Raw genomic sequence first — 26,886 nt, forward strand, 5'->3', positions numbered from 1 at the left:
AAATTGTATTTAAATTGTTATTCCAATATTTTGTTTTAAGTTGATATTTGATCTGATGGTCATTCCCTCCTTTCTCTGCAGGATGACGCACGCCAGCTTTTTGTATTGGCTGGAGCAGCAGAAGAAGGTTTTATGACAGCGGAACTGGCTGGAGTTATAAAAAGATTATGGAAAGATGGTGGTGTGCAGGCTTGTTTCAACAGGTCAAGAGAATATCAGCTCAATGACTCTGCAGCATAGTGAGTAAATTCTGTTTTGCCATGCAGATCTTAGGAAATTATTTTGGTTATACCTCTTTCTACTTACTCAGTTAGCCACTCTCCACTTTTCTCTGTATTTCAGCTAATATTAAATTTATACTACTGATTTGGATTCTTGATTAAATTTCTTAGCTGTTGTGTGTTACATGTTTTTTTCTCTTTGCTGTGCGTAAATAATAAATTTAGGCATAGAGGAGTGGCAGGCAATATGTGAGTGACAGCTGAGATTTTTAAACAAGTTTATAACAGGTATGTATGTTTTAATACAAAAGAATTTGTGTTTCATGATTCATTTTAAAAAGGACTTTTGTTATACAGCTTTTTATGTCTGGGTTGACAGGTCCCCTTTAAAATACAAAAATGTTTTAATGCTGAATATTACAAGACATTAAATGGGATAATGGGAAGACAGTTGGTGATTGGGGAGCAAAGGAATGGTTGCATAGGGTGCCAGAAGAATTTGAAGAAGGAATCAAAAGTGATACTATTTTCCAAGATGTCATGAAAGAGAAACACAACTTTGCATAGCTTATTCTTTTAATCAGCCCCTAGAGGGCTGATTAAGCACCTGGTTTTGGGATGGCAGAGCAGAAATTAGACACTTTGTTAGTATATTTATGTTTGTTGTTGCATAAATATAACAGGACTCACCCCTCTATGAGCTGAAGTTTGTGTATTCAATTCATTCTTAGAGTAGCCATGTGCCTAATCTAAAAGTCCAAAACTATTTATTAAGCTGTGTAACACACCTTTTACATAATACCACATAGGCTATGGGCAGACAAGTGTATTGAATGCTTCTCTCCACCTGATGAATATTAGTGAGTCGGAGAGAAGCGGATGTGCTGTAATCAGTGGCTTCTTGTATCTGCATCTAAAATTACAGTTTGCCGGTGTAGCTACACAGAGCCAAGCAAAGCGGAGATCTGCCTGAAAAATGCGAAAGCAGTCCTTTAGAAAGCTTGGCTCAGTAAATGGGGCTTCACAAAGGAGCAGATGACCTTGGATCTGCTTTCCTCCGCCTTCATACAAAAGACAAGTAGAGGAAAGCAGATGATCCGCTCCATGGGCCCCTGCACTTAGGAACCCAGAATGATCAGATAAACAGTCTGTTTAGGGTTATATGCCTTTTCGCTGTTAACCATAACACATATATATTTTGCTGATTGATTGACGGAGTTGTTTTGGTGCTGATATCTATTTAAAAGAATACTTCCTGCACTCTGCATTTTGCAATATCACTGTTTTGTGGTATTTGGAAAGAACAATATCACTTGTTCATGGTTGAACAATGAGGTATATTCTTCTCTTCTCATATGTTGTCTGTTTATATAACTGCTGGTAGACTGCTTGGCCACTGCTGGAATGTTGTTTACCGAGCAATGTGGTGTGCTTTGCTTTTTCATTTATTAATGTCCCTACAACTGATCTGTTTGAAAAAGTAACATTTTGTTTCAGAAACTCAGCCCAGAATCTATTTGAGTTCTAGAGGTAGATATATTCTAGTGTAACTGGCAGAAAAGTTGTTGGATAGATTATTCAGTGTATAGCAGATTGAATTTTTAACCTATAGACTGCGGTCTTGCTCAAAAGCAATATGTCTGTGAAAAGACACCTTACCTTGATTTGGTGGAATAAAAATTGTACTTGATTTTATTTTACTTTGTTTTATGCAAATATATTGCAGTAGCTCTGTGACCACACAATCCTTTTTCAATTGGTAACTATACCCCGCATAAGTGAAAATCTAACCTGTTTAGTCATGAAGAATTTTTTAGAAATTATATATAAATTGATTGAATTTTAAACGTATCCTTCTGTTTTTGACTCTCCTGTCCATCTTCATGTCTGTATTTAAAATCAGTGGAACCCCAACAAAAAGGCAACAGTATACATTCTAGAGGAAGATTATAATGCTGAGGTGCAGTTGAGGAATTAGTTATGTATGGTAAACTGTTGTAATTAATCCCTTAATCAGCTGTGCTTATTTGTGTTACCTGAACACTCGAGGACTATCTTCCTGAAATTCATAAAGTGCATCGTCCACCTAAAGGTTGACCTATAATCTCTGGCTCACCTTATGTGGTACTACTATGCTACAGCTCCCTGTATGAGGGTGGTCCACATATATCAGGGGTAGCACACGTGTTCTGAAATGAATCCTTTATTCAAGTATCCCATCATCAAATGGGAATGTTGCCTATTGAATATAATTGAATATAATTTTGTAAGGTGCATCAACTATACTGAGGAAGTAAAAAAAAAAAACTTTATGCAATCTGTTTATTTCCTCAAGATGTGGGGGATGGAGAACCAGCACTCCCATATATAAAAAATATTTGCTTTTATTTCTGTTGCATTCCAACGTTTCTCAAGGACCGAAACGTTGGAATGCAACAGAAATAAAAGCAAATATTTTTTATATATTGGAGTGCGGATACTCACTGAACCGTGATATAGATATAGACATATCTAGACATATCTATATATAAAATGCTTTTGTTGTGTATTAAAATGAATTATGTGAATTCTATGAAAACCTGACTAGTAAAATGTGAATTTACACAATTTAAGTTTCTTATTTTATATTTAGTACCGTAGTTCTTAATTTCATATTTTTTTTTTTTTTTAATTCAGTTATCTTAACGATTTGGACAGGATAGCACAGAACAGTTACATACCAACTCAACAGGATGTTCTCAGGACTAGAGTGAAAACTACGGGCATAGTAGAAACTCATTTTACTTTCAAGGATCTTCATTTCAAGTAAGCTGCTTTTATTGTTTTAAAAAAAATCTGTTTATGCTAAAAATGTCTTCATGTGCTTTTCTTTACTTGTGCTTTTCACGAGCATATAAAAGTAACATTATGGCATTCATCCCAGGGCCTGTGGGTATCCTTTACCATTCTATACTTTACATGTACAGTTTTGTTTTTGAATATCATCCCCTTCCCCCCCCCCACGCTATGATTTTTATAAGATTTTTAGTTTCTGAATATCAATTATACAATTAAAGTTGTTTCACCAATAGGAATAAAGTTCTGATTATTTTATTAAATAAACATAATTTCCCAAGTCATCATTTTAAACCTTCCATAGTCATATCTCTCAAATACTATTCCTACTTTGGGGGAAGAGTCACAGCAGCATTTACAGTTGAAAACTGGGGTTCACTTTGGCACATTCAGTCATGTGTTTTTTTTTCTAAGCTTTTAATTTCTGTATGTGCTGGAATAATTAAATACTACCTTATTGTGCAGTTTGTTAAAGGGGAGCTGTCATGAATATTTAAATTTAATTACAGGAACTTTCTAAATATAATCGACTAAAAATTCTATACAGTTCTGAAATCAAGTTTAATTTTTTTGCTATCCCTTTCTTCTTCTTCTTTTCCTTGTATACAGGAGTAGGAGTTTTGATTGACTCCTTGGATCTCTTACATTATTCTTGTGTGCTCAGTTGCCTAGACCATGGGGCAAGTTTACTTACCTCCAAAGTTGCACCGGGTTTAACTTCACTGCACTTCGCCAGGGCGCCGCTAATTCACTAAAATCTGAAGTTGCTCTCAGGGACTTAATTCGTCAAGCAAAGCGAAGTTACGCTAGCGATACCTAATTTGCATACGGCGCCAAGTTAAAGTACAATGGACGGATATGTAGCGGCAAATACATTACACTACACAAGCCAGGGAAGCTTCATAAAATAAAATAGAGTTGTTACTTTGCCCTACACATGTGCCCACTGTATAGTTTAGGTGCCATATGTTAGGAAATGTAGGGGGGAAGAAGGGTACCCCCAAAACAAATTACGATCTTTTTCAGCCTATCACCCTTAAAAAAAGTAAGACTCCAGCGTTTTTCTGGACTTCAACTTTTTTTGTAGAAAGCCCTATCTACTCTATTGCACTTCACCTGGTCTGAGGTGGCGAAGGCAAGTCTGGCGCAAGAGGTAACGTTCAGTAAAATGCGCAAGTTAGTGAATTAGCGTAGTTACGTCCCTTCGCCATAGAGCAACTTTCGCCTGTCATAAGGGTGCGAAGTAGCGATAGAGTAGGTCCACTTCGCTAGCGAATTTACGCCAGCACCCGTTAGTAAATCGCCGAAATGACATCACACTGGCGAATTTTCGCTAGTGTTAGCCACTTCGCCCTTTAGTAAATTTTCCCCCATGTATCAGAGGTAGCTGTTTTAAAAATAACTCTGTCACAAAGCTGCATGTAGATAGTCAGACTGCTAATAGGGGATAGTGAAGAGTAACTTAAGTTATCGTAGAATCAGAATATAATTTCTATTTATTTATATTTATAAATATAATTTGCATGAGATAAAGGTTATAGTAAATTCATATTTACTTCATATTTCTTAATAGTCCCACTAAGAGTAGCGTGGAGAGCACAACATTTTACCCAATGGCAAACTGTAATATAAAAAATATTACATTTGTAAGATTTTTTTGTAAAGACATTTGAATTCAAATGTAAGAACCACATAGGAATATATACTACATTTCTCATTGTCCATCGTGTTTAGTTTTTCTTCTTTTTTTGTTTTGTTTTCTAATTTCTGGGAAAGATTGAATGGAGAAGGTTATTAGAAGGGAGGAATTTTGATAAGGAAATGCTTAACAAATTTATTTACACTTTCACATAGGTTTCATTAATTCTTTTGGGTAATTGAGTCAGCAACTTGAGGTTCCTAAAAGGTTACATTTCTTTTTTGAATTGTACAATGCACTATAGAACAGAGTGACAGTTTGCCAGCAAGGCCTAGGGGAAAGTTTTTTTTTTATTTATATTACCTTCTTTCTAGGAGCCACAGATCTATATTGCCTAATCTTGAGCCAAACTTACCAGGTAAATTTTCTTTCCTAACTTCTGCAGGAACCTCTGTGTATAAAATATATTTGTAAATGAAGCAGTTGTCAACCATTTAGGGTACTGGCAAATGGGAAGATTTGTCGCATGTATTTAAATCTGCACTACCACTGCCAACGTATCTCCTCCAAATGCTTTCCCATTTGCAATAAAGTAAATTGCTGAATGGAAAACAAACGTGGCCAAAGTTACCCGAAACTGCCTTGCATGGAAACTTCAGTTGACTTCTTAGGGCAATGACACACACACGGTGCTATTTTTTTTGTCCCGGATTTGTCTTTGGCTACAAAGCACCAGAAAATACCCTGCCATAGACGATACTGAGAATTGTTTCTGCTAAAACACTCAAATTGCTTAATCCCTCAAGTATGCATGTGAAGGCATTTTTTAGCAATTACGCAATTTGAGTTTTTAAACCAAGGCATTTCTCAGTATTATCTATGGAAGGGTATTTTCTGGCATTTTGTATCCATGACAAATAACACCGTGTCATTACCCTTAAAATATACTTGTGATGTTTGTACAGTTGTTAATTTATTTTTTTTTTTTTTTGCAGTAAATTTCTTCCATAGACTGTTATACGAGTTACAGAGTTAATTTAGGTTAAAACAGGCAAAAGCTCATCAAGCATATCTATATAGGTTCCTTTGCTAAATTTACTGTAGATGCTAAACTCACAATACCCTTGATACTTTGCTTGTTGAAGAAATCACGAAAGCCACTGTTTAATAAAATCCAACAGGGTATTCCACAATTTCACAGTCCTCATCGTGAAGAACCATCTTGTAATTTAAGTTCAGTTCCTTAAATTTAAATGGGTGGCTTTCGGTTTTGTATCTGTCTATAATGTCCTATAATGCACATAGAAAAGGGTAATCATGTCCCCACACAAGTGCCTTTTTATCCAAAAAAAATAACCCCAACAGTCTTTCTTCATAGTATACTTTTTTCCATTCCTTTTACCAATCTTGTTGCATGTCTCTGCACTCTGGCTCAAACTGCATTGCATACTCAAGGTGAGGACTTACCATTTAGTGTATATCTAGCACTAATCATTTTTACTTAGTAGAAGTACATTAGTCAAATCATTCAACAAAGTGGCAGCATCCTGCACAGAACGTACAGTTTTTCATAATTCAGCATCATGAGCAAAACGGGAAATAGTACTTACAATGCCCACCTAAGACCATTAATAAATAAGGTATGCCAAAGACGGACCCCCTTACTCCACTAACCACAGTGGTCCAATTCGTAAATGTTCCATTTACCATCACTCTTTGCAATCTATCCTTCAGACAGATCTCTATACTCCCCGCAACCCCCTCTCCGACCCTTTACCCTCCTGCCGGCTTGTATCTTGGGACCTTGGGGAGGGCAGTGAGGTCCTCAGGTGCTGTGGGGAGCAGGTCTGGGCCTGCAAAGCCCAGTCCGACCCTGCTCACCTATACTTGTCGCGTGGGTTTGGGGAGGGGGGGCGGTTAGACAGAGCCACATAGCAGACCAGCCAGCCAGTAAGTACAGCCTAGCAGGGGGTGGATCTTTCTGACCTACTTCGTCCTTTCTTATTCTCCCACCAATGTAACCAGAGGGCTTAACTTGAATGCCTTAACTGCACATTGCTTTGCAACCTTTTTTTATACACTGTAGAAAAGCAAGTAGCCAGCACTCACCAAACTTTTTTAACCTCCAGGAATACAGGTGCACGTCACACTGTAACCACTTTTACCAGCTCCAAGTGGCAAGGACAGCACTGTTAAGGCATATATATTTAAAAAGCCTTTATTATCTTTCTCATGGCTGTTGTCTGAGAAGATACAATGTTTCAGGCCAATACTTGGCCCTTTATCAAAGCTGATAAAGCTTGATGTTACTTAATGGTGCTGTCTTCTACATTTAATGGATATATACGGACATATATTATGTTAAGCAGTATTTTACTTATATTGCATGTTATTTTAGTGTTTTTGAAATATTGCAGAGATGCACTTAGGGCTTTTTCACACATGCTTTTTATGTGTTTGACATAGAGTCCTGCAATGGGTCGGGTAGCTGCGGGTTACCCGCAACAACCTGCGGTACCGTGTGTTGCTGGTAGATTTTTCGGGAGAGGGTATAGACGTGGGTCGGTGGTTCTGAGTTTGCGGGTCTTCTCAATAGCGAGTTTTACTCCTTTTTTTTCTGATCACACCTACTTCTAATGAAGTCACTTCCGGTTTACAAGGACAGCACTTCCTGTTTCTTGATGGTCAGCCGGTCCAAGCGGGTAAGTATGCGGGTTGCAGGTTGGGTTCGGTTTAACAAATTGGTTCTGCGCAAGACTCTAGTTTGATGCACAGATTGGACCACGCCTAAGCACACTAGATAATTGATTTCATTATATTCTGTCTGGTGGCACTGGAGTATTCAGAGTTGTGTTTCATTCATTTGCATTTTATTGCATTATTTTAGACACAACATGCTGCATTTTCCTGCACTTGACAATTCAAAAGACAATAGGATAAAAGGTTGCATTTATAACTTACAAAAATGCACATAGTTAAATATTTGTATGCAATATGTGTGTTTTTTCATGCTTAGCATGAATTTGTAAACACGTTAAAAAGACACCCTTGAGACGGCCCTCATATTGCCAAATTCCACATGTCTGAAATTTAGTGTTTTAGTTACTCTTATAGTTTTCTCTGCAACATAAGCTCAGAGGAGCCCATGTTCTGTTACTTAGTTGATTATACCAATCAATAACTTATGAAACATTTTGGAGAGTATTTTGCTCAGCAAGAAGAGTTGTTTACTAAATAAATTCTTACTGTAGTTATACTGCCCCTTAAAAAAAATAGTGCTTGTTCATTATAAGCTTGTTAAACTTTGTCCCATATTCTCTAAAGGTCAATTTTTCCTTATTTTTAAGGTGAGACTTTGTTGTTGCTGCTTTTTTTTTGTGTGTGGAAATGTTGTCAATTTGTTATGAAACCACCATTATTATCATTTCATATTGCTGTTATAAACTGTTATAAGCTTTATTAGAACTCAAATTTAAAATGCCATTTCAATGCATTGTGTTTTAGCCAAAAAATCTAAACACTCAGTATTTAAATGGTAACACAAGCCATTAGACCATTTGTTTAAGTATGAATTTTCATAATGGTTTTTTTTTTTTTATTTGTGCAGAATGTTTGATGTGGGAGGCCAAAGATCTGAAAGAAAAAAATGGATTCATTGCTTTGAGGGTGTCACAGCAATAATATTCTGTGTGGCACTGAGTGATTACGATTTAGTTTTAGCTGAAGATGAGGAAATGGTGAGTACCAAAATAAATTGTCTGGCTGCATAGCTTCCTAACTAATGAGGACTTCTTGGCACAGACCACACACCTCATCCTGACAAATTCTCCGGCTACAATCATAGACCTAAATATAAAGTCTACCTTCACACCAATCTGCAAGTACCTACAGTTCACAAAAGTTATGGCCAAGCTGGTGGCTCAAATGCATAAATGAGCCCTGTGCAAATACTCTACTGCTTATTCACTAAACATTACACAGAGCACTATATTTACACAGGGTATCATGTCATTATAATGCATTCTCATGGCAGTATATAAATAGCAGGTCATTAAAGAGAGAGTGATATTTTTACATCTTTCACATCTTAATATAGCTAATTTGTTTTTTTAAACCATTATTTCAAAAATAAATGTATCTTAGATTTCAAGGCCAGAGCACATTATACATTCCAAAATCCTATATAATCCAACATTAACATTAATTATTACAAATACTTTTGCCAATTTTTATGGATCCCACAAAAATCCATATATCCACCCACTGCTTTCACAATATTAAAGAATGTAAAATGATACCATGTAGTCATTGGGTACTAAACTTATTTTTGTTGAAATTAGCCAAAAATAAGCATACCTCAGATTTCAAGGCTAGAACACATGATAAATTCCAAAATATCCCCCGAATCCTATATGAACATTAATATTAATTATTACAAATACTTTTACCAGTTTTCATGTATCCCATAAAATCCATATACAGTATCGGCACACAGCTTCCAAAATATTAAAGAATGTAAACTGATATCATGTAGTCATTGGTACTATATTTATCTTTGTTGTTATTAGCCGTTTTTTTGACATCTTATCTCCAACATGGTCTAGGGCAGAAAAACAAAGCCTTATAAATATAAACACAACAGGTCAAAGTGCCCTGTATGCCCCTGTCTTTAACCCTTTAAGTGCCAGCAGAATTGACCATTTTGGTTACGTGAAATGCCAGACGTTTTTGAAACATTTTGTGCTCTCTCACTGAGTTTTCATGCATTTCTTCCTCTGCAAAAAGATTTATACTGCTAAATACAAAAAAAATGAAAAATTTATATTTTTCACAATATATGAACTTATACCAGAAAAATATTTAATTTTACTTGTGAAAATCCAACTGTTTTGGAAAGCCTCATGTCTCTCGAACGTGCCAATACCAGATATGTATAGTTTTAGTTTAGGAAAACTCCCGGCAGTATATTACTGAATTTTGAAAGCAGAAGGCAGAAAATGGCATACTTTAGATTCCAAGACCACAAAATCCAGATACTGTAGGTTTACCCCAGAAAACCATATATTTTTGGAAAGTACACATTCTGCTGATTCCCAAATGGGTAACTATGTCTCTTTACTCCTAACTACCAAACATAAAAGCTTGTCTGAACGTAGCGGTTTTTTAAAAAAAATGTATCAAAATTTTGAAAAATCACTTCAAAGGTCTTATTTTGCTGCTCCGCATATCACACACTATATTAGATACCAAGAAAAAGCACCCTGAATATCATTGCCAGGGGTCCACTGAACAGTTTGATCCCCATTGTGCATAGGTTTACCAAAGTACCTGGAATTTAGAGACCCCAATATGAAGTTAGCACATCCAAATTGTCCAGGACTTTACTTCAGCTAATGAAAAATCAACACATTGACTGCATTTTTTGTGGGGTAAAGACACAGAAATATACGTTTACCCCCCAAAACCATATATTTTTGGAAATAGATTCTACCGAATCTAAAATAGGTACCCATGCCTTTCTGCTCCAAACTACTGAGTCTAAAGGCTTTCCCAAAATTGTCGGTTTTTGTGAAATATCTGAAAATTGCATAAAAGCTTCAAATTCCCAGCACCATATCACCCATGTATCACTACATACCAAGAAAAAGCACCCTAAATATGATTGCCAGGGTTCATCCAAACAGTTTGGTGGCCATTGTTCATATGTTTACCAAAGTATCTTGCATTTAGAGGCCCCAAAATGAAGTTAGAGTATACAAATAGTCCTGTGGTTAACTTCAGCTAATGAAAAATCTAGGGATGCACCGAATCCACTATTTTGGATTCGGCCGAACCCCCCAATCCTTCGTGAAAGATTTGACCGAATCATAATTTGCATATGCAAATTAGGGGTGGGAAGGGGAAAGCACTTTTTACTTCCTTGTTTTGTGACAAAAAGTCACACAATTTCCCTCCCGCCCCTAATTTGCATATACAAATTCGGATTCGGTTGTTCAGCCGAATCCGAATCCTGCTGAAAAAGGCCAAATCTCGAACTGAATCCTGGATTCGGTGCATCCCTAGAAAAATCAACACATTGACTGCATTTTTTGTGGGGTAAAGACGCAGAAATATACATTTACCGCCCAAAAACCATATATTTTTGGAAAGTTCACATTCTACCAAATCTTAAATGGGTACCCATGCCTTTCTGCTCGAAACTACGGAGTCACAAGGCTTTCCCAAAATTGTCGGTTTTGGTGAAATATCTGAAAATTGCCTCAAAGCTTCAACTTCCCAGCACCATATCACCCATGTATCATGTACCAAGAAAAAGCACCCTAAATATGATTGCCAGGGTTCCTCCAAACAGTTTGGTGCCCATTGTTCATAGGTTTACCAAAATATCTGGCATTTAGAGGCCCCAAAATTAAGTTAGCGCATACAAATAGTCCTGTGGGTAACTTCAGCTAATGAAAAATCAACACATTGAGTGCATTTTTTGTGGGGTAAAGACACAGAAATATACATTTACTCCCCCAAACCATATATTTTTGGAAAGGACACATTCTTCCTAAATCTAAAATGGGTAACCATGCCTTTCTGCTCCAAATTACTGAATCACAAGGCTCTGAATACCTGAAATTTGCTGTAAAGCTTCAACTTTCCAGCATTGTATATTCCATGTATCATTACCAGCATAAAGCATCCTAAATATGAATGCCGGGGATCTACTAAACAGTTTGATACCCAATAAACATAGATTTACCAAACTATGTGGCATACAGAGACCCCCCAAATCCAAATAGAGCATATGAATTCACGTATGACACTCTGGCTACTACAACATAAGCACCTAAAGAGAGCTCCTAACTGTATGGAGACCCTAAAAAACCATATATTTTCCGAAAGTACACATTCTGATGAATCTAAAGCAGGTAAGGACATCTTTCTACTACAAACTACCAAATCGCAAAGCTATGCTAAACATAACTGTTTTTGTGGACTTTCTGAAAAGTCACAAAGCTTGCATTTTACCCCATTTTGTAACGTACCGGCAAAAGTCATCCTAAATATTAATGCCATGAAATCTATGAAACTAGTACATATGAATTTTCACGAATGACTGCTACAATACAAGCACCTGGTATGTGCATTATGCACCATAAGACCCCCTAACAGTATGGAGACCCTAGAAAAGTATATATTTTCCAAAAGTACACATTCAGACGAATCTAAAGCAGATAATTACATCTTTCTACTGCAAACTACCAAACCGCAAAGCAATGCTAAACATAATGCTTTTTATGAAATTTCTGAAAATAGTCAAAAAGCAAGCATTTTACCCCATTATATACCCCGTGTTTTATAACATACCAGCAAAAGTCATCCTAAATATGAAGGCCAGGGGTGTACTGAACAGTTTAATGCCTGTTATGAAAAGATTTACCAAACTATTTTGCACACAGAGACCTCCAAATGGTTATATAGGAGATACAATTTCCATGGTCAAAATGAAGTAACAAAGAACAGAGCGAAATGGTATAAAATCACTAAAATCCAACAAAACCGCAAAAATCAATGCTTTTACCCCCCCCTGCCTACTGCAATCAGCAGTCAGAATCAATGTTTGAATATTTTAGCATGGCCAAATAGGTTTTACAGACAGAAATAGGGGGAACAACACCCATGGCTAAACATGCAATAAAATGGATGATGCAATTAAAAAAAAAAAAAAAGACACAACATAGTGTGTGTTTGTGTGTGTGTGTGTGTGTACAACTGACCAATTGCATGTTGTGTGGGGGTGTGTGACCCCCCTGATCCTCCAAAAATGTATGTGATTGTGTTTAAATGTGAATGTAAGTGTGTAATGGGAAAACAAGTGTGTGTTTGTGTGTGTTGGGGGGGCACTAACCTGGGGTTGCAGGGTCTAGATAGTCCATCCGGGCTGGAGGAAGAAAATGCTGTGTCTTCCAGCTTGTACCGTTGTGAGGGGGCGGAGCTTCGGTCCAGGAAGTGGAAGCAGCAGGGCACGCAGTTTGCAAGTGCCTGCTGCTGCATTTGGGGCCCCTGGGCGATCGCGCCTCAGGGGCCACTCATTCTTGCCTAGGTGCTGGGGAATGAGTTAGAACAGAGCAAGTGGCTTTACAAGCCTGTGGCATTTTAATTGTCATTCCCACAGAACGTAGACTCTATGTGGGGTGGCACTTAAAGGGTTAAGGCTTATTTGTTACCCATGGGAAATTTGTGTTTCCCATGGATGATAAATTTCTAATACCTTTTCTTTGGTAGCCATCAGAAAAAGCTTTAAGCCAATTTTCAGCAGTTCTACAATTCATATGTTTTAGAAATGAACTTCCCCTGACACCAATGCAAAGGTGTTTTTGAGAGATTTGTCTCCAATGAGTAGTGCATATTCTCAATAACAAATATCTCCCTGTGTGACATCACCCTAAAGTAAATGGCAGGCAGTATTGACAACTTTACTCGTTTCCCCATTCGTAAAAGTACAACAGGGCAGGGCAGCAGCATGGAGGTACTATCAGTTGAGGCAGCTAAATGTTTCAGAAGAGTTGTGAGGGAGCTATTATCTCTGTTACACTGCAGCAGTAAAGCTTGACTGAAGTATATCAGAGCGTAAGTCACATGGCTGAGAGCACTTAAAAAAGTAAGAAAATAGCTTGCCTCATGCCAAATTTTGTAAATGAAATGTAAAAAAACGTTTTGCTCCTTTGAAAGGGATTTCAGTACAGGAATCTGCTGGAGGAGCACTATGAAATTATGCTTTTGAAAAGAGCATGTTTTTTTCTGTGACAAATCCTTTTTAAAGTCTGATATCAAATATGCCTTTAATGTACCATCTATGTAACATGTAGAGACACCAAACCGTATTTTGTGCAAATTAATCTGACACATTGACCCTTACAAACAAGATCCACACTTAACATCTTTTGAGGAATATTTCTAAAACTTTTACATGTAAAAAACAATGAAAAAGTCGGTGTTTGATAGGCACAGAAAACAATTTAATTTCCTTTTTTTCCCCACATATGCTTTGCATATGTCAGATGCTAGTGCTCCGTGTTTCTTATGAGCAATAGCACCCATTGATCAGTAAATTTGTCTGCTGTTAGAAGTTAACACATCAATTAGCTACTCCATTCATTACCATTTTCATGGAAGGTTTAATTTAATGTCCACAAGCCATAGTGTTTATAGCAAGTAGACATATAGTAGATTAGTAAAAACATATGAGATTACAGTTTATGGGCTTTAAATCTGTATAAATATAGATATGAAAGATTGTGTGATGATTCAGCTACTCAGAGACCTGCAGTGCCAAGAGGCTTTCTTTTTATGCTGCTGCTGTGCTTTTATGATTCTTGTGAGTAGTTTATTTACTGTTGCTTGATTTATACCTTTTTTAGTTTTGTATATTTGCTTACTTGGAGGAGCTTATTTCAGGTAATCGTGTGTTTTATATATATACCCATTTTCCGATGAAATTTAGTCTGGTAGTCGAATAGTTTTTATAGCAGAACATATATTATAGAATATCATTGCTAACCAATGAAGTTTAAAGAAAACTGAATTCCGATGATGAAGATGATTGTAATTTTATAGCTACTTAAATATTTAAATGTGTCGCCTCTCTTTAAATGTAGATGTAGTTGTTAGAAGTTCTAGATAAATGACAAGGAGACATAAATGTTCATGAGTGCAAAGATGTGAATAAATCGTTGGATGCATGTGAATACATGGATGTAGAATGGTATAGAAAATGGGAGAAGGCCAGAAAGCAACATATACAAGCATCTAGAGAGGTGCCATTTTTATATAAAGCAATGGCTGTTTAATTACTGGTTAGAATGAAAGTGATGGTTTGCACAACTTCTGAATGCTTGTGGTGGAACTTAGTCAGTCTTCCAGTGTTATCATATGATCATAAATTACCATTTTTGACTGTAATGACCTGAAAACAGGACAGGATTATCTTCAATTAACTTAAAATCAAAACAATACACACTACAATTAGTCAGGTGGTGCATTTATGGGTCAGTAAGCTGTAGACTATTTTTGGGGCCTACTTTTGCTACTAGAAAAGCAGATTGAAGTTCACTTAAAGGAGAAGGAAAGGTTAAAATTAAGTAAGCCTTATCAGAAAGGTCCATCTAAATATACCAGTAAACCCCCAAAGTAATGTTGCTCTGAGTCCCCTGTCAAAAGAAACACTGCATTTCTTTCCTTCTATTGTGTGTACTCATGGGCTTCTGTATCAGACTTCCTGCCTTCAGCTTAAACCTCATTGCCCTGGGCAAGAGCATGCTCAGTTTGCTCCTCTCCCCCCACCCCTCCCTTCTCTACTGTAATCTGAGCCCAGAGCAGGGAGAGACTCAGGCAGGAAGTGATGTCACACCACGTTAATACTGCAGCTCCTATTCTAAACAAACAGAGAGTTTCTAGAGCTTTTTACTCAGGTATGGAAAACATTCTACAGAATAAATATAGCATTCTAGCTTGCACTTTTGCAGCTAATCTATTGGCAATAAAATGCCTCCGTAGCTTTCCTTCTCCTTTAAGGGCTCACTTTACACTAGGCACCTATTTGCTGTCCTAGACGTTTTGGAACGTTTATTGATGGAGCAATTTGCAACCATGTTATAAACGAAGGGAACCTTGAACAAATCTTTTATCCTTGTAAACTGGATCACAGTTTAATTTTTTTTGTGTCAGCGTCTAGAGCAGTGGTTCTTAAAGTGAGAAGGAACTTATAACATTTTATTGAAGAGGAGTTAAAGCCTGAAATGCATTTAATGGTCTTAATTATCACTGGAACTATTGTAAGTGTGGCAGCATATCAGAAATATAATGCAGTTTTGATTAACCTAAATATTTGAACACCAGTTTTGTTTTTGTTTTGTTTTTTTGTTTAGAATCGCATGCATGAAAGCATGAAACTATTCGACAGCATCTGCAATAACAAGTGGTTTACAGACACTTCCATTATTCTCTTTCTCAATAAAAAAGATCTGTTTGAGGAGAAAATCAAGAGGAGTCCTTTAACAATTTGTTACCCAGAATATCCAGGTACATTTTCATGTATTTATTTTTTTTAAAAATTGAGTTAAAGCAACAGTTACACCAAAAAATTAAAGTGTTTTAAAGTAACGAAAATATCATGTACTATTGCCCTGTCCTGGTACAACTGGTGCTTTTGATTTAAAAACACTACTATAGTTTATATAAACAAGCCGCTGTGCAGCAATGGTGGGAATTGAAAAAAGGCTATATGGCACAGGTTAAATAGTGGATAACAGATAATACCATTATGTTCTACAAAGCTTATCTGCTGTGAAACCTGAGCCTATAAAATGATCAATCCAGCCCCAGCCCAATGTGACTGAAGGAAATGCTCGTACTGTGGTCTATCCTAATCATCTAACAGGTACCGTTGGGCTGGGGATGCTTTTAGCATGTAGCAATGCCGACACGGTCCTATGGCTTTTCATAAGAACGTGTAAGCATTGCTATATATATATATAGTTTATTAGCTGTATTTATTCATTATAGCAGGAGCTGCATTTTTGCATACATTCATTTTAGAAATCAACTGTACTGTCAATCTGCGCCTTAGGAAATCATAATTACATAGGGCATTTGTTGTTGCTGCAGCTAGTAATATTATGACGCTGTCAGCTTACGTGATGCTAAACATGTCAAAACATTTATACTGTTAGTTCTAATACATTCTGTTCATTTTTTATCATAGATATTGAGTTTCCTTTTGTAACTAAACAGTTTAAAAGTTTGTGAGCTATATTTTGTTTTAAAATGTTTTTGTTCTTTAACCTATATAAATTGGGTATTTTGTTAAACAATAAGGCCTAATTTTGCCCATCATTTTTTTTTATGTGCAATGTCTGAAATTACCATTGTTTCCTACTAAAGTGTTAAATGTTCCTGTCGGAGTTTCTGGCAATTGCTAATTATCAACTGATTTTCAGCTTTAAAGGAAAATTAAGCTTAGCAAAGAAGTAAAAAAAAAAAATGCTTCACATTATGTTTTAAGGTTCTCTACCAGCTCAAGACAAACACAAGCTCTTTAGCAGGAAAGACCTGTGCCTCCAAAGATGCCCCAGTAGCTCCCCATCATCTTTCTACTGATTCATTGCACATGCTTTGTTCTGCTGTTAGTTGCCTGAGCTTAGGGACCCTTAAAGGGGAACTGTCGTGAAAAAAAAGAAAGTGAACTGAAATAAGAAACATTAAATATTCTGCATTGTTTTTTTAAAATAATCATGTTTATGTTCACTTTTCTTTTATCAGGGTGTCCGATAGGGTGGGGGGGGCTTCCTTTCCTAACAGATGAATTAGAGCTCACTCAAATAACGGATTCCAGTACAAAGAAAAACAAACAAATTAACTGCCTTTTGCACAAATTCTGCATGTAGAGTTGCATGATGTCTAGTAATTTTAATAGAGTGAGCTCAAATACATTTTCTAGGCAAAAGGAGCCCCCTATAAGATATATTGATCTAACTGTCAAATATCTGACACTCAACTCCTGCATGAAGGGAGAATGAAAAGAAACAGATGCAGAGAGAGGGCTAGTGCAGATAAACTTGATTATTTTGGAAACTGTACAGAATTTTAATGAATTGTATTTAGAAAACGTATTATTTCAGTATGCTGAAGCCTATAGAAAATTTTCATTTTCACAATAGTCCCCCTTTAAAATATACTATATGTATAAAATATGAATGTCCTGATACAAAGCTGAATAGTTATTAATTTATATTCACACTTAATTCACACTACAAAACCTGTGCAGTTAGCTTAATAATTTAATGATCAGGCCTTTATCATCCGTTATCTCCCTTTCTGATTATTAGAGAACATGCCTAAGCTTAGCTTCTCAACAGCTGCTTAGAGCACACATGTTACACTTTCAACAGAATCCAAGATGGTGAGCTCCTGTGACAACTGTGAAGTCCTGGATCATTGCTGTTATAGAGATACTGAACCTTAAGGCTGTTGTAGTAAGTTCAGTATATAAAATATGGAATTTCCAGCAATTTCATTAGGCTTTCATTCTTCTAAATAACCATGTATTAACCATTAATAGTAGGTACAGTGTAAGTAAAATCTGCAGTTTTGAAATTCTGGCAATAACTTAGTTACTTTTTCTAGTGAAAAGGAAGATAAACCATGCATTTAAACATGCTTCTTTTTTACAGCTTATGCTGGAGACAAATGTGGTCATAGAGCGCTTACTATATACTCTTGCTGTTCAACTTTAACTTGTTAAACATGTTAGTTAATATAATATAATTAAATTATATAACCTCCAATATCACTGCTGTTTTATTTGATTTCTGATCTGTGAGCATTTTTTAAAGGTTCAAACACCTATGAAGAGGCGGCTGCATATATTCAGTGTCAGTTTGAAGATCTCAATAAAAGAAAGGATACAAAAGAAATATACACACATTTCACGTGTGCTACGGATACCAAGAATGTGCAGTTTGTGTTCGACGCAGTGACTGATGTCATCATAAAAAATAATCTCAAGGACTGTGGCCTTTTCTAATACATCATTATATATTTGGTAAGGAGTATTAAATTGCTTAGTCATTCATTAAGGGAGACCGTCTTATAAAATGTTTTAAAGCCGTTATGAAGCTGTCAAACTCCATATAAATAAAAAGTAATTTTCTTCAGTATTTTGGTAAAATTACAAAACTTTTGCAATTTTAACTGTATGCAGCAGGATACATTTCTACAAGAAGCGATTTTGGATTACGATTGCTGCTTGGTATGCTTTCTGAAATAAATGAAAAATGCTAACTAATTTTTTGCGTTCAATATGAAACCAGCACATAATAATATTTGTTTTCTCTTTTCCTGTAGATTGCATTTGACTTCACCCTGTTACACCTTGATGGCTTTTGGCGTGACTTAAGATTCTTGATGAACAGCGGACCAGTACTGTACTTGCCAGTTTTATTAGCTTTATTTATGTTCATGTCTTGTAAATTTTTAAAACTAACTGCTTCTAGGCCACAAAAAAAAAATCAAGAAGGTATTTTAATTGTATGTATACTGTAATTGTAGGAATGTTATTTGTACAGACATTGAACAGAATATTTTAATAGTATGAGTTGTCAAAAGGATCATCTTGTTTTCTAAAATGCTGTTGGTTTTAATTTCTTGCCTGTTTCAGTTATTTAAAGAAACAATGTACATTTTTCCCATTGCTCCCCTGTTTATGCATGCATGCTGCCTTATTCTGTGTTGGGCTTTTTTATTGCTAACCTGCAAGATAGATAATGACCTGTTTTAAATCTGGACATGTCTTACAGTTGTACAACACCCCCAACGCATGTAACATAGAATCGCTCATTGGCCTCAGCCGCACTGTGCATTTTTATTATCTAGTAGTTATCTTGTGCATTGCCTTAAAGGTGGTGCCAAAATTACCTTTTTTATACATTTTAAATCTAAGTGATCAATTATTGTAAATAGAGTTTTCCAGGTATATGGCCAGGATATTGGTGGTGTTGTAATGCCAACCAAGATTATACAATTGTTTCATTTTATTCACGTGTTTGGCATGCTGAACATGGCATTAGTTTGTTTAGACGACACTCTCTAGTGTTAATAAAATGACATGTAAGTGCAACATTTTAGTTCAGCCTCCCCATTCAAAGTGCATAACCTGATAATGTTCCATTACTTTTAGTATGTTTGTTGCTTTGGGATGCTGTGTAATTGCCTCGCTGTCTACAAGTCTTTATCATTCCTTCCTTTAGACATTTTATGTAAAAACTTTGGGCCCAGAAATAAAAGGTCTCTGACATGTAAAGTATTCATTAAATGAATACCATTGAAAGTATAGCAGTTGTAAACCTTGATGCTGACATTTCTTTTGAGGCTCGCTATGGAATATGTTTAGAAACGGTTCATTTATTTTATATACTTGTTTTTATTATTGTTATTAAATTCACTGTGAGTTGACAGTTTCGTTCACTGTTAAAAACATGACCGTTGTGTCATTTCACAATTTTAACATGACATAAGTAACTTTGTGTTGTCCGAGTCATGTATAAATTAACTGTACCTCTTGTAACGTCATTAGGGTTTTTGTAACCCTAACCGTAAGGAATACATTCATAGTGAATAAGAATTACTAAAGTTACCACTGTCTAAATTCTTTGTGCCTTCAATTATATTTTTTATTTAATTTAAAATACTTGGGAAGATGATCTGCAGCATTCTCGTAATGATATGCGAAGTGTAATGGAAATCAATTTGTCAACTTCTCTATATAAACAGAGCATACATGTTGGTAAATATTACTGAAGGATTCCTTGACTTTATCCTGTAAAACTGTGTTGCTAACATATCCTAATAAACCTTGCAATTTTTCAGATTTTAACTCTTGTTTTGTTAAGTGGTTTATTTAGATTGATTGATTGCGTGTGTGTGTGTGTTGCCTTTGTAATTACTGATTTTTTTTTTTTTTTTTTAAAAGAATTCTGCATGCATAGGTACTATGAAATGCTCCAATGTCATTGGTCAGACTTTGGCTGCAGAATCAAAAACCAAGCTTTTAGGGCGATGGCCGACGGATAGATTTGTCGCCCATGAAACTTTTCTTTAACCGTTATGAATCCAAGGCACAGTAGTGCCACAATTGGTGAAATAAATAGCACTCCTCTTTGCAGCTCTGGCATTATAGAGTTGATGCCAGCCAGGGCACTATTTGTAAAGAGTTTGTATGTTCTCCCTGTGCTTGCGCAGGTTTCTTCTCGGTAAAAAAAAAAACATTCAGGAATGTCAATTGGCTCCTATTTAAATAGTGTGAATGCAACAGAGACTGCAGACTATAAGCACCATTTGGTAGAGACTGAATTATATACAATCTCTGTAAAGCACTGTAGAGTATGACCATGCTATAATGTTACTGTAATGTTTTTTAAAATTTGCTACATCCCCTACCCATTATAAAGTATAAGCTATTACTGGTCCGTAACGGACAGATCAATGAGCTAAAAGTGTACATAAGTGATGTCATGTCCACAAGTACTGCTCTATGTATGATTTTCTAAATGCTAAGTTGTCCTTGAGTTTGATTGCTAAGCAACTTATCACACATCTGATGCAACAAAAGTCCCATAATCCCAGTTTCTAAGCAACACATAATATAGATAACATATTAACCAAGTTCCGTTTGCAGTCATACACATCAACATTGGCACATTCTTTGTTTTGATCTTTATTTAACCCTTTGTTTTAACTTGGAAAACTGTATATTTTTTGTTTCTGGATAAGCCTATGCTTTTTAAATCTCCCTGAATGTTAATGGAACTCTACTTCTGTAGCATGTTTTATTATATTTAACTACAAAAAGTGCCAAATATTTTTATTTTCATATATATTGTATAGAACAGTACGCATCCTATTTTCAAAAGCACAACTCCAAGGCACTTTTGCAAGGCAAAAAATGCCACTGGCAGTAGGTTTAGAAACCATATGTATTTAGAAAGTGCACATTCAAAGTTGGTAGTTTGGAATAGAAAGTTATTTACAAATCTGCAAAGCTTTCCGAAATGTAATGTCATTCAATTTCTGAAAATGTGCTCTTATCTTCCACATGCTTTTGATTGTTATAAAACATCCTAAATATATCCCATGTGTTATTGGGACATATGAGTGACGGGGGTGTTCTGAACACTTTGATACCCAATATGTATAAGATTACCAATATACGTGGCATGCAGAAATCCCTAAAATCTAAATCTTCATAGCTAACAAATCATCCTCTCTGCCCAACATAATTTTGGGCTTGCTAAAAAGTAAGTTGACCTCAGAAATACACAACACTGTAAAAAATGTGGAAACCTATCTATAGTTCATCCAAGCCACTCTTAAAGGCATTGATAGAATCTGCCATCATAACATCATCCAGATGGAACTATTTTGGTTCAAATGAAAGTTCTTTTTCTCAAGTCTAAAGGCATGACCTCTGGTTTGTTGATCTTTTCTATGGGAGAAAATATCCTCCACTATCTGTCTTTAATGTTCTCGAATATATTTGTAAACCGTAATCATGTCCCCCATGCAAGCACCTTTTCTCCAGACAAAATAGCCTCAACCTTGACAGATTTTGCTTTTATTTTAATTGTTCATTTTTCTTTTAGCAGTTTAGTTGCTCATCTTTGCATTCTCGCTGGTTTATTAATTTCCTCCTTATCAAGCAGAAAATGAGGTTGTCCTGTAATATAAACTGACGCTACAAGGCTGATTATTAAATTCTGAAGCTAGTTGCACTTGTATTTTTGCTGCAGTGTAGTAATAATTTGTATTAATTACTTATCAACTTGTGACATTTATATTCTATGTTTACTGTTTACTGTATATTTTGAGTGGGTCCTTAAGGTCAGTAAGTGACAGCAGAACAAAGCATGTGCAGTGAATCGGCAGAAAAGAAGATGGGTAGCTACTGGGGCATCTTTAGAGACACAGATTTTTCTGCTAAAGGACTGTGGTTGCCTTGGGCTGGTACAGAAGCCCAAAACATAATGTACAACATTTGTAGCCTACTTCTTTGTTTAAGCTTTAGTTTTCCTTTAAGAACCGGAGCCCAAAACTGCAATGGATACTCAAGGTTAACAGGTTATGTCCTTTTTTTTATGCAAGACAGTGCTTTAGTAGCCATTGGGTAACCATGTCTAGAGTTACAGCTATTATTGATAAAAATCTGGAAATCCTTCTCCGTTAAGGAGACCCCCAACACACTACCATTTAGTGCATAACTCACATTTATTCAGTTATTTCTACCAAAGTAGTAACCTTGCATTTATCAACATTTATCCTCATTTGTCAGTTTGCTGTCCAGTTATGCAATTTAGACAAATTTCTCTGCAAATACTCATGAAACGTATTGTTTTGCACTAATATATGCAAAAAACAGAAACCGTGCTTAAATGTCCACCTCAAGGACATTAATATACAAGTTTAAAAGCAAAGGCCCAAGAACAAACCCCTGCAGCACTCCACTGACAACACTGGCCAATTAGAAAATGTTACATTTAACAACCCCTCTTTGAAATCTATCCTTATGTTCCAGGCAAATATTGTGTAATTTAATTAGTAACCTCCTATGTGGTACTGTACCAAATGCTTTAGCAAAATCACATCCACTATCATCCCAGAGTCTAGATCTTTGCTCACCTCCTCATAGAAGGCAATTCATCTGGCAATATCTATTATGCATAAACCATGCTGGCACCAAATAATTGTATTGTGATTTGATGATTGATGAATTATATCCCTGCAGTGAGCACCAACCATATGTTTTTTTTGCTGCGCAACCACCATTAATGTGGGTATGGTCTTAACATTTCTTGTGCTAACATGGGTGTGGTTTAAAAACAGGGCATCGTCCACCACATAAGCCAGAAAAATTCATGTATAGAAGTTGGACTGCACTGACCTAATGTATTGTTCACTTTGGGGGGAAAAATTTAGTTTTTATTTCCTGCCAAAATATTAATTTTGTGCTCATATAAAAGAAATGCAGTATTTCCAATTAAGAAAAATGAAAGCAAATAATAAATCCACAGATTTCAATCCTTTTGATTTATTACTTCCCGATTTGAATGGTACCTGTCTAGTTTTGTAAACACTTGAGATTAACTGCATGAAAGTAAATTAAAGCCTCGCAAATACAAAGGAAAAGCCCCAGATTTATTATTATTACTGTATGAAGGCCACCATCTATTTAAAGTACTTTTAATTAGGGACTTCACGGTGGATTAGATGTTTAATAGGTTAGATCTCCTGTGGATTGACCCAGTAATAATGAACCCAATGAATGCCATGTCTCTGTAATTGAGATCTGAAAACTCCATTAACAAATTGCATTGGACAGAATTAATTGAATAGAAGAAGAAACATGTTATTGAAATGTTGTTGAGACGTGGTGATTGTGAATGCACTTTAAGTAAATAAATGGAGGATAACCTGTGCTCAGGGATACATTTAAAGCACCTACACAGAAGAATTCTTAAAATACTAATGTTTGCTAAAAGTTAAAAGACAATAAACTGTTAATTAAATTATATCAGGACATAATGCCATTTATTATAAGTTTATCTGCATGGAATAATATATTTAAAGACATGGAAAGAAAAGACAAACCATTTTTAATTAAGTACAAGTATTTTTTCCTTTGTTTGGACAGGTACAGTTAGTGTTTTCTTGCAATAAACGTTAAATGAGTTCAGTATAAAGATAAAAACTGGGTAAATGGGCTGGGAAAAATAAAACCTGTTTCAAATATAGTTAGTTAGCCAAAAATGTAATGTATAAAGGCTGGAGTGACTGGATATCCAACATAATAGCCAGGACACTACTTCCTGCTTTTCAGCTCTCTTGGCTTCCACTGACTGGTTACCAAGCAGTAACCAATCAGAGACTTGAAGGGGGGGCACATGGGTCATATCTGTTGCTTTTGAATCTGAGCTGAATGCTGAGGGTCAATTACAAACTCACTGAACAGATATGTACCATATGGCCCCCCCTTCAAGTCGCCGACTAACTCAGAGTTATAGAGCTGAAAAGCAGGAAGTAGTGTTCTGGCTATTATGTTACACATCCAGTCACTCCAGCCCTTATACATTACAATTTTGCCTAACTAATTATATTGAAAGCATTTTTTTATTTTGCACAGCCTCTCTATTTATCCAGTTTTTATTTTTTATACTGAACAATTCCTTTAATATACAGATATCATTAAATCAAATCTATTCTGCTGGCTCCTGAATAAAGTCTGGGCAGAATCTGTATCTATCAGTTCATCTAGTTATGTAGATTATCTTTTTCAGGGGTCCTCACAGTGGCATAACCTGACAGTACCGGGCTCCTCTGCAGAAAAATCTTTGTGGGGGGGGGGGGGCAGTACACTGACCTGCCACCCTCCCCACAGCCCACTCATGTCTCACCACTGCTGCTATTATACTGAAGGCAAAGAACCTTGAGGGAGGAGAAGGGCTGGAGAGGGAGGACATTTATACAGCTACACCACTGCCTCCTGCTATGTGTTCTGCTCTGCAAGCTCTTTCTTGCTCCCACAGAAAAGCCATTTTTCTTCTGAGCAACAGCTCTTCACCAAAATACTGATTTTTTAGTTTGGACAGTAAGTGGTCATTTAAAACAACCTCTCATCTTTTGCTTCAACTGAGTAGCAGCCCTTGTGAAGGATTGGTCCAAATCCGAACCATTATTTGTATATGCAAATCAGGGAAGGGGGGGAGAAAGCGTGACTAAAAAAATTTTTATTTCCTTGTTTTGTGTGACGAAAAGTCACATAATTTTAAGTACTTAAATTTTGTTTGGCCAGGCATTCAGGATTCAGGATAGAGGATTCAGCCAAATCTGAATATTGCTGAAAAAAATACCAAACCGATCCGATCCTGGATTTGGTGCCTCCATAGTATACATAGTATACATAACGGTAGGTGTTGTATATTTTTTTTAACTGATATTCCTTTTTAGAAACGGTTTTTATAGCGCATGCGGTATCCTCCATATTTACAAGGATGTGTTAGGTCTCATGCATATATGTGCTGCCATAAATGAGTGCCATGTTAGACCCCATTTTTGTCCCAAATATGTGCAAGCAAAACAGGAGTTCACATCTGAAATCATTTTTGAATTTGAAATACAGTTTTACTTACACAAATCAGGCACTTTAAGCATCTGTGTTGTCATTGTTGGTGTCTCAATAAGCTAAGTGTCATCAGCTGAGTATCAAGGAAAATAAAGGGGGCATTTGTGATTGATTAACTGGGGATAATAGAATCTCATTCCTTGGTATTTAATTACTGAAAGTTGGCAATAGAGGCCATTAATGGTAGCTTTTTACCAAGTCCATAAACTGTCTCTACATACCATGTTTTTTTATTTTTTTTTGCTATTTTGATGTATCTAGTTTTCTTAGTACATTTAGTAAAGCATAGTACTAAATGTTCCAGCAGCAGAAAACAAAGAATCTTTGCCAATACACATACAGAAAATTTCTGCATCCAGCCTCACACAAACAGTTAAAAAATGGAGGTTTGGTGAAATGGAGTTTACCTGATTACTGCGCTATCTGAAGTTAAATCATGAAATGTTCTGCATCAAGCAATACAGATGTGTATCTCTCTAGTTAGCAGATTGTTTTCACATGTACCAACAATTATGCAATAACATTTCTGTGATGCCCCATTAGTTTGTAAACAAATGGATCCCTAGAGAAATCATAAGTATTCATGCTGAGCACCCAAATGCACAATATATTGCAAAGTCATTTTGTAACTTTTTACGCAAGGAAATAAGTATTGTACATTGTTGTTGAGTTCAGTCATGGATGAAAGCTTGGGTTGTCAGAACAAAGAAAATAAAAAAATGGTTTTATGCAATGCATCAGCACACACACACACTTATTTATTTATACTGTATATATAATATTAAAATGTTACAATAGGCACAGATACTTGCTTTAGATATTTAGCTTTTTTAATGTAACTGTGCAGGGGATCTTGATAACACCTCACATGAGCTCTATCCATTTTAAAGGAGAACTAAACTCTAAAAATGGATATGGCTTAAAAATGCCAAATTTTATATGCACCAGCCTAAAGTTTCAGCTTCTCAATAGCAGCGATGATCCAGGACTTCAAACTTGTCACAGGGGGTCACCATCTTGGAAAGTGTCTGTGAAACTCATATGCTCAGTGGGCTCTGAGCAGCTGTTGAGAAGCTAAGCTTAGCCAGGTAGTAAGTATCTGTATTAATTACTAATTAGCCTTATATTGTCACATTTGTATTCAGCCCCTAAGCTCAGTAAGTGACAGTAGCACAGAGCATGTGCAGTGAATCAGCAGAAAAGAAGATGGGGAGCTACTGGGGCATCTTTGGAGACAAAGGTATTCACTGCTAAAGGATTGTGTTTGCCTTGGACTGGTACTGACGCCCATAACATAGTATACAACATTTCTACTCAACATCTTTAGTTAAGCTTTGGTTCTTCTTTAATCAATGCTTTTGTGTTCCTCACAATTTGTCCCACCTATATACAGTAATTGGTTGGGACTCTTATCTATATACTGTATGAGATTTTCCTTTATGAAAAGTATAGTCCCTGGGTAAATAGGTTGA

General features: G+C 36.1%; 1 protein-coding gene across 2 annotated transcripts in view; it reads left to right on the forward strand.

Annotated features, from left to right (window-relative positions):
• The window catches only part of gnai1.L (guanine nucleotide binding protein (G protein), alpha inhibiting activity polypeptide 1 L homeolog), a 33,459-nt gene extending 13,343 nt beyond the window's left edge, over positions 1 to 20,116 (forward strand). For both annotated transcript variants that reach the window (NM_001086873.1, XM_018250702.2), the window contains 6 exon segments: positions 82 to 239; positions 2,898 to 3,026; positions 8,303 to 8,432; positions 15,612 to 15,765; positions 18,078 to 18,286; positions 18,589 to 20,116. In NM_001086873.1, coding sequence (NP_001080342.1) covers positions 82 to 239; positions 2,898 to 3,026; positions 8,303 to 8,432; positions 15,612 to 15,765; positions 18,078 to 18,268 — 762 coding nt within the window. In that variant the 3' untranslated portion in view covers positions 18,269 to 18,286; positions 18,589 to 20,116.
• Positions 20,117 to 26,886: the final 6,770 nt, after the last annotated feature.

This window comes from Xenopus laevis, chromosome 3L (assembly GCF_017654675.1).
Source record: "Xenopus laevis strain J_2021 chromosome 3L, Xenopus_laevis_v10.1, whole genome shotgun sequence".
Classification (NCBI taxonomy): domain Eukaryota; kingdom Metazoa; phylum Chordata; class Amphibia; order Anura; family Pipidae; genus Xenopus; species Xenopus laevis.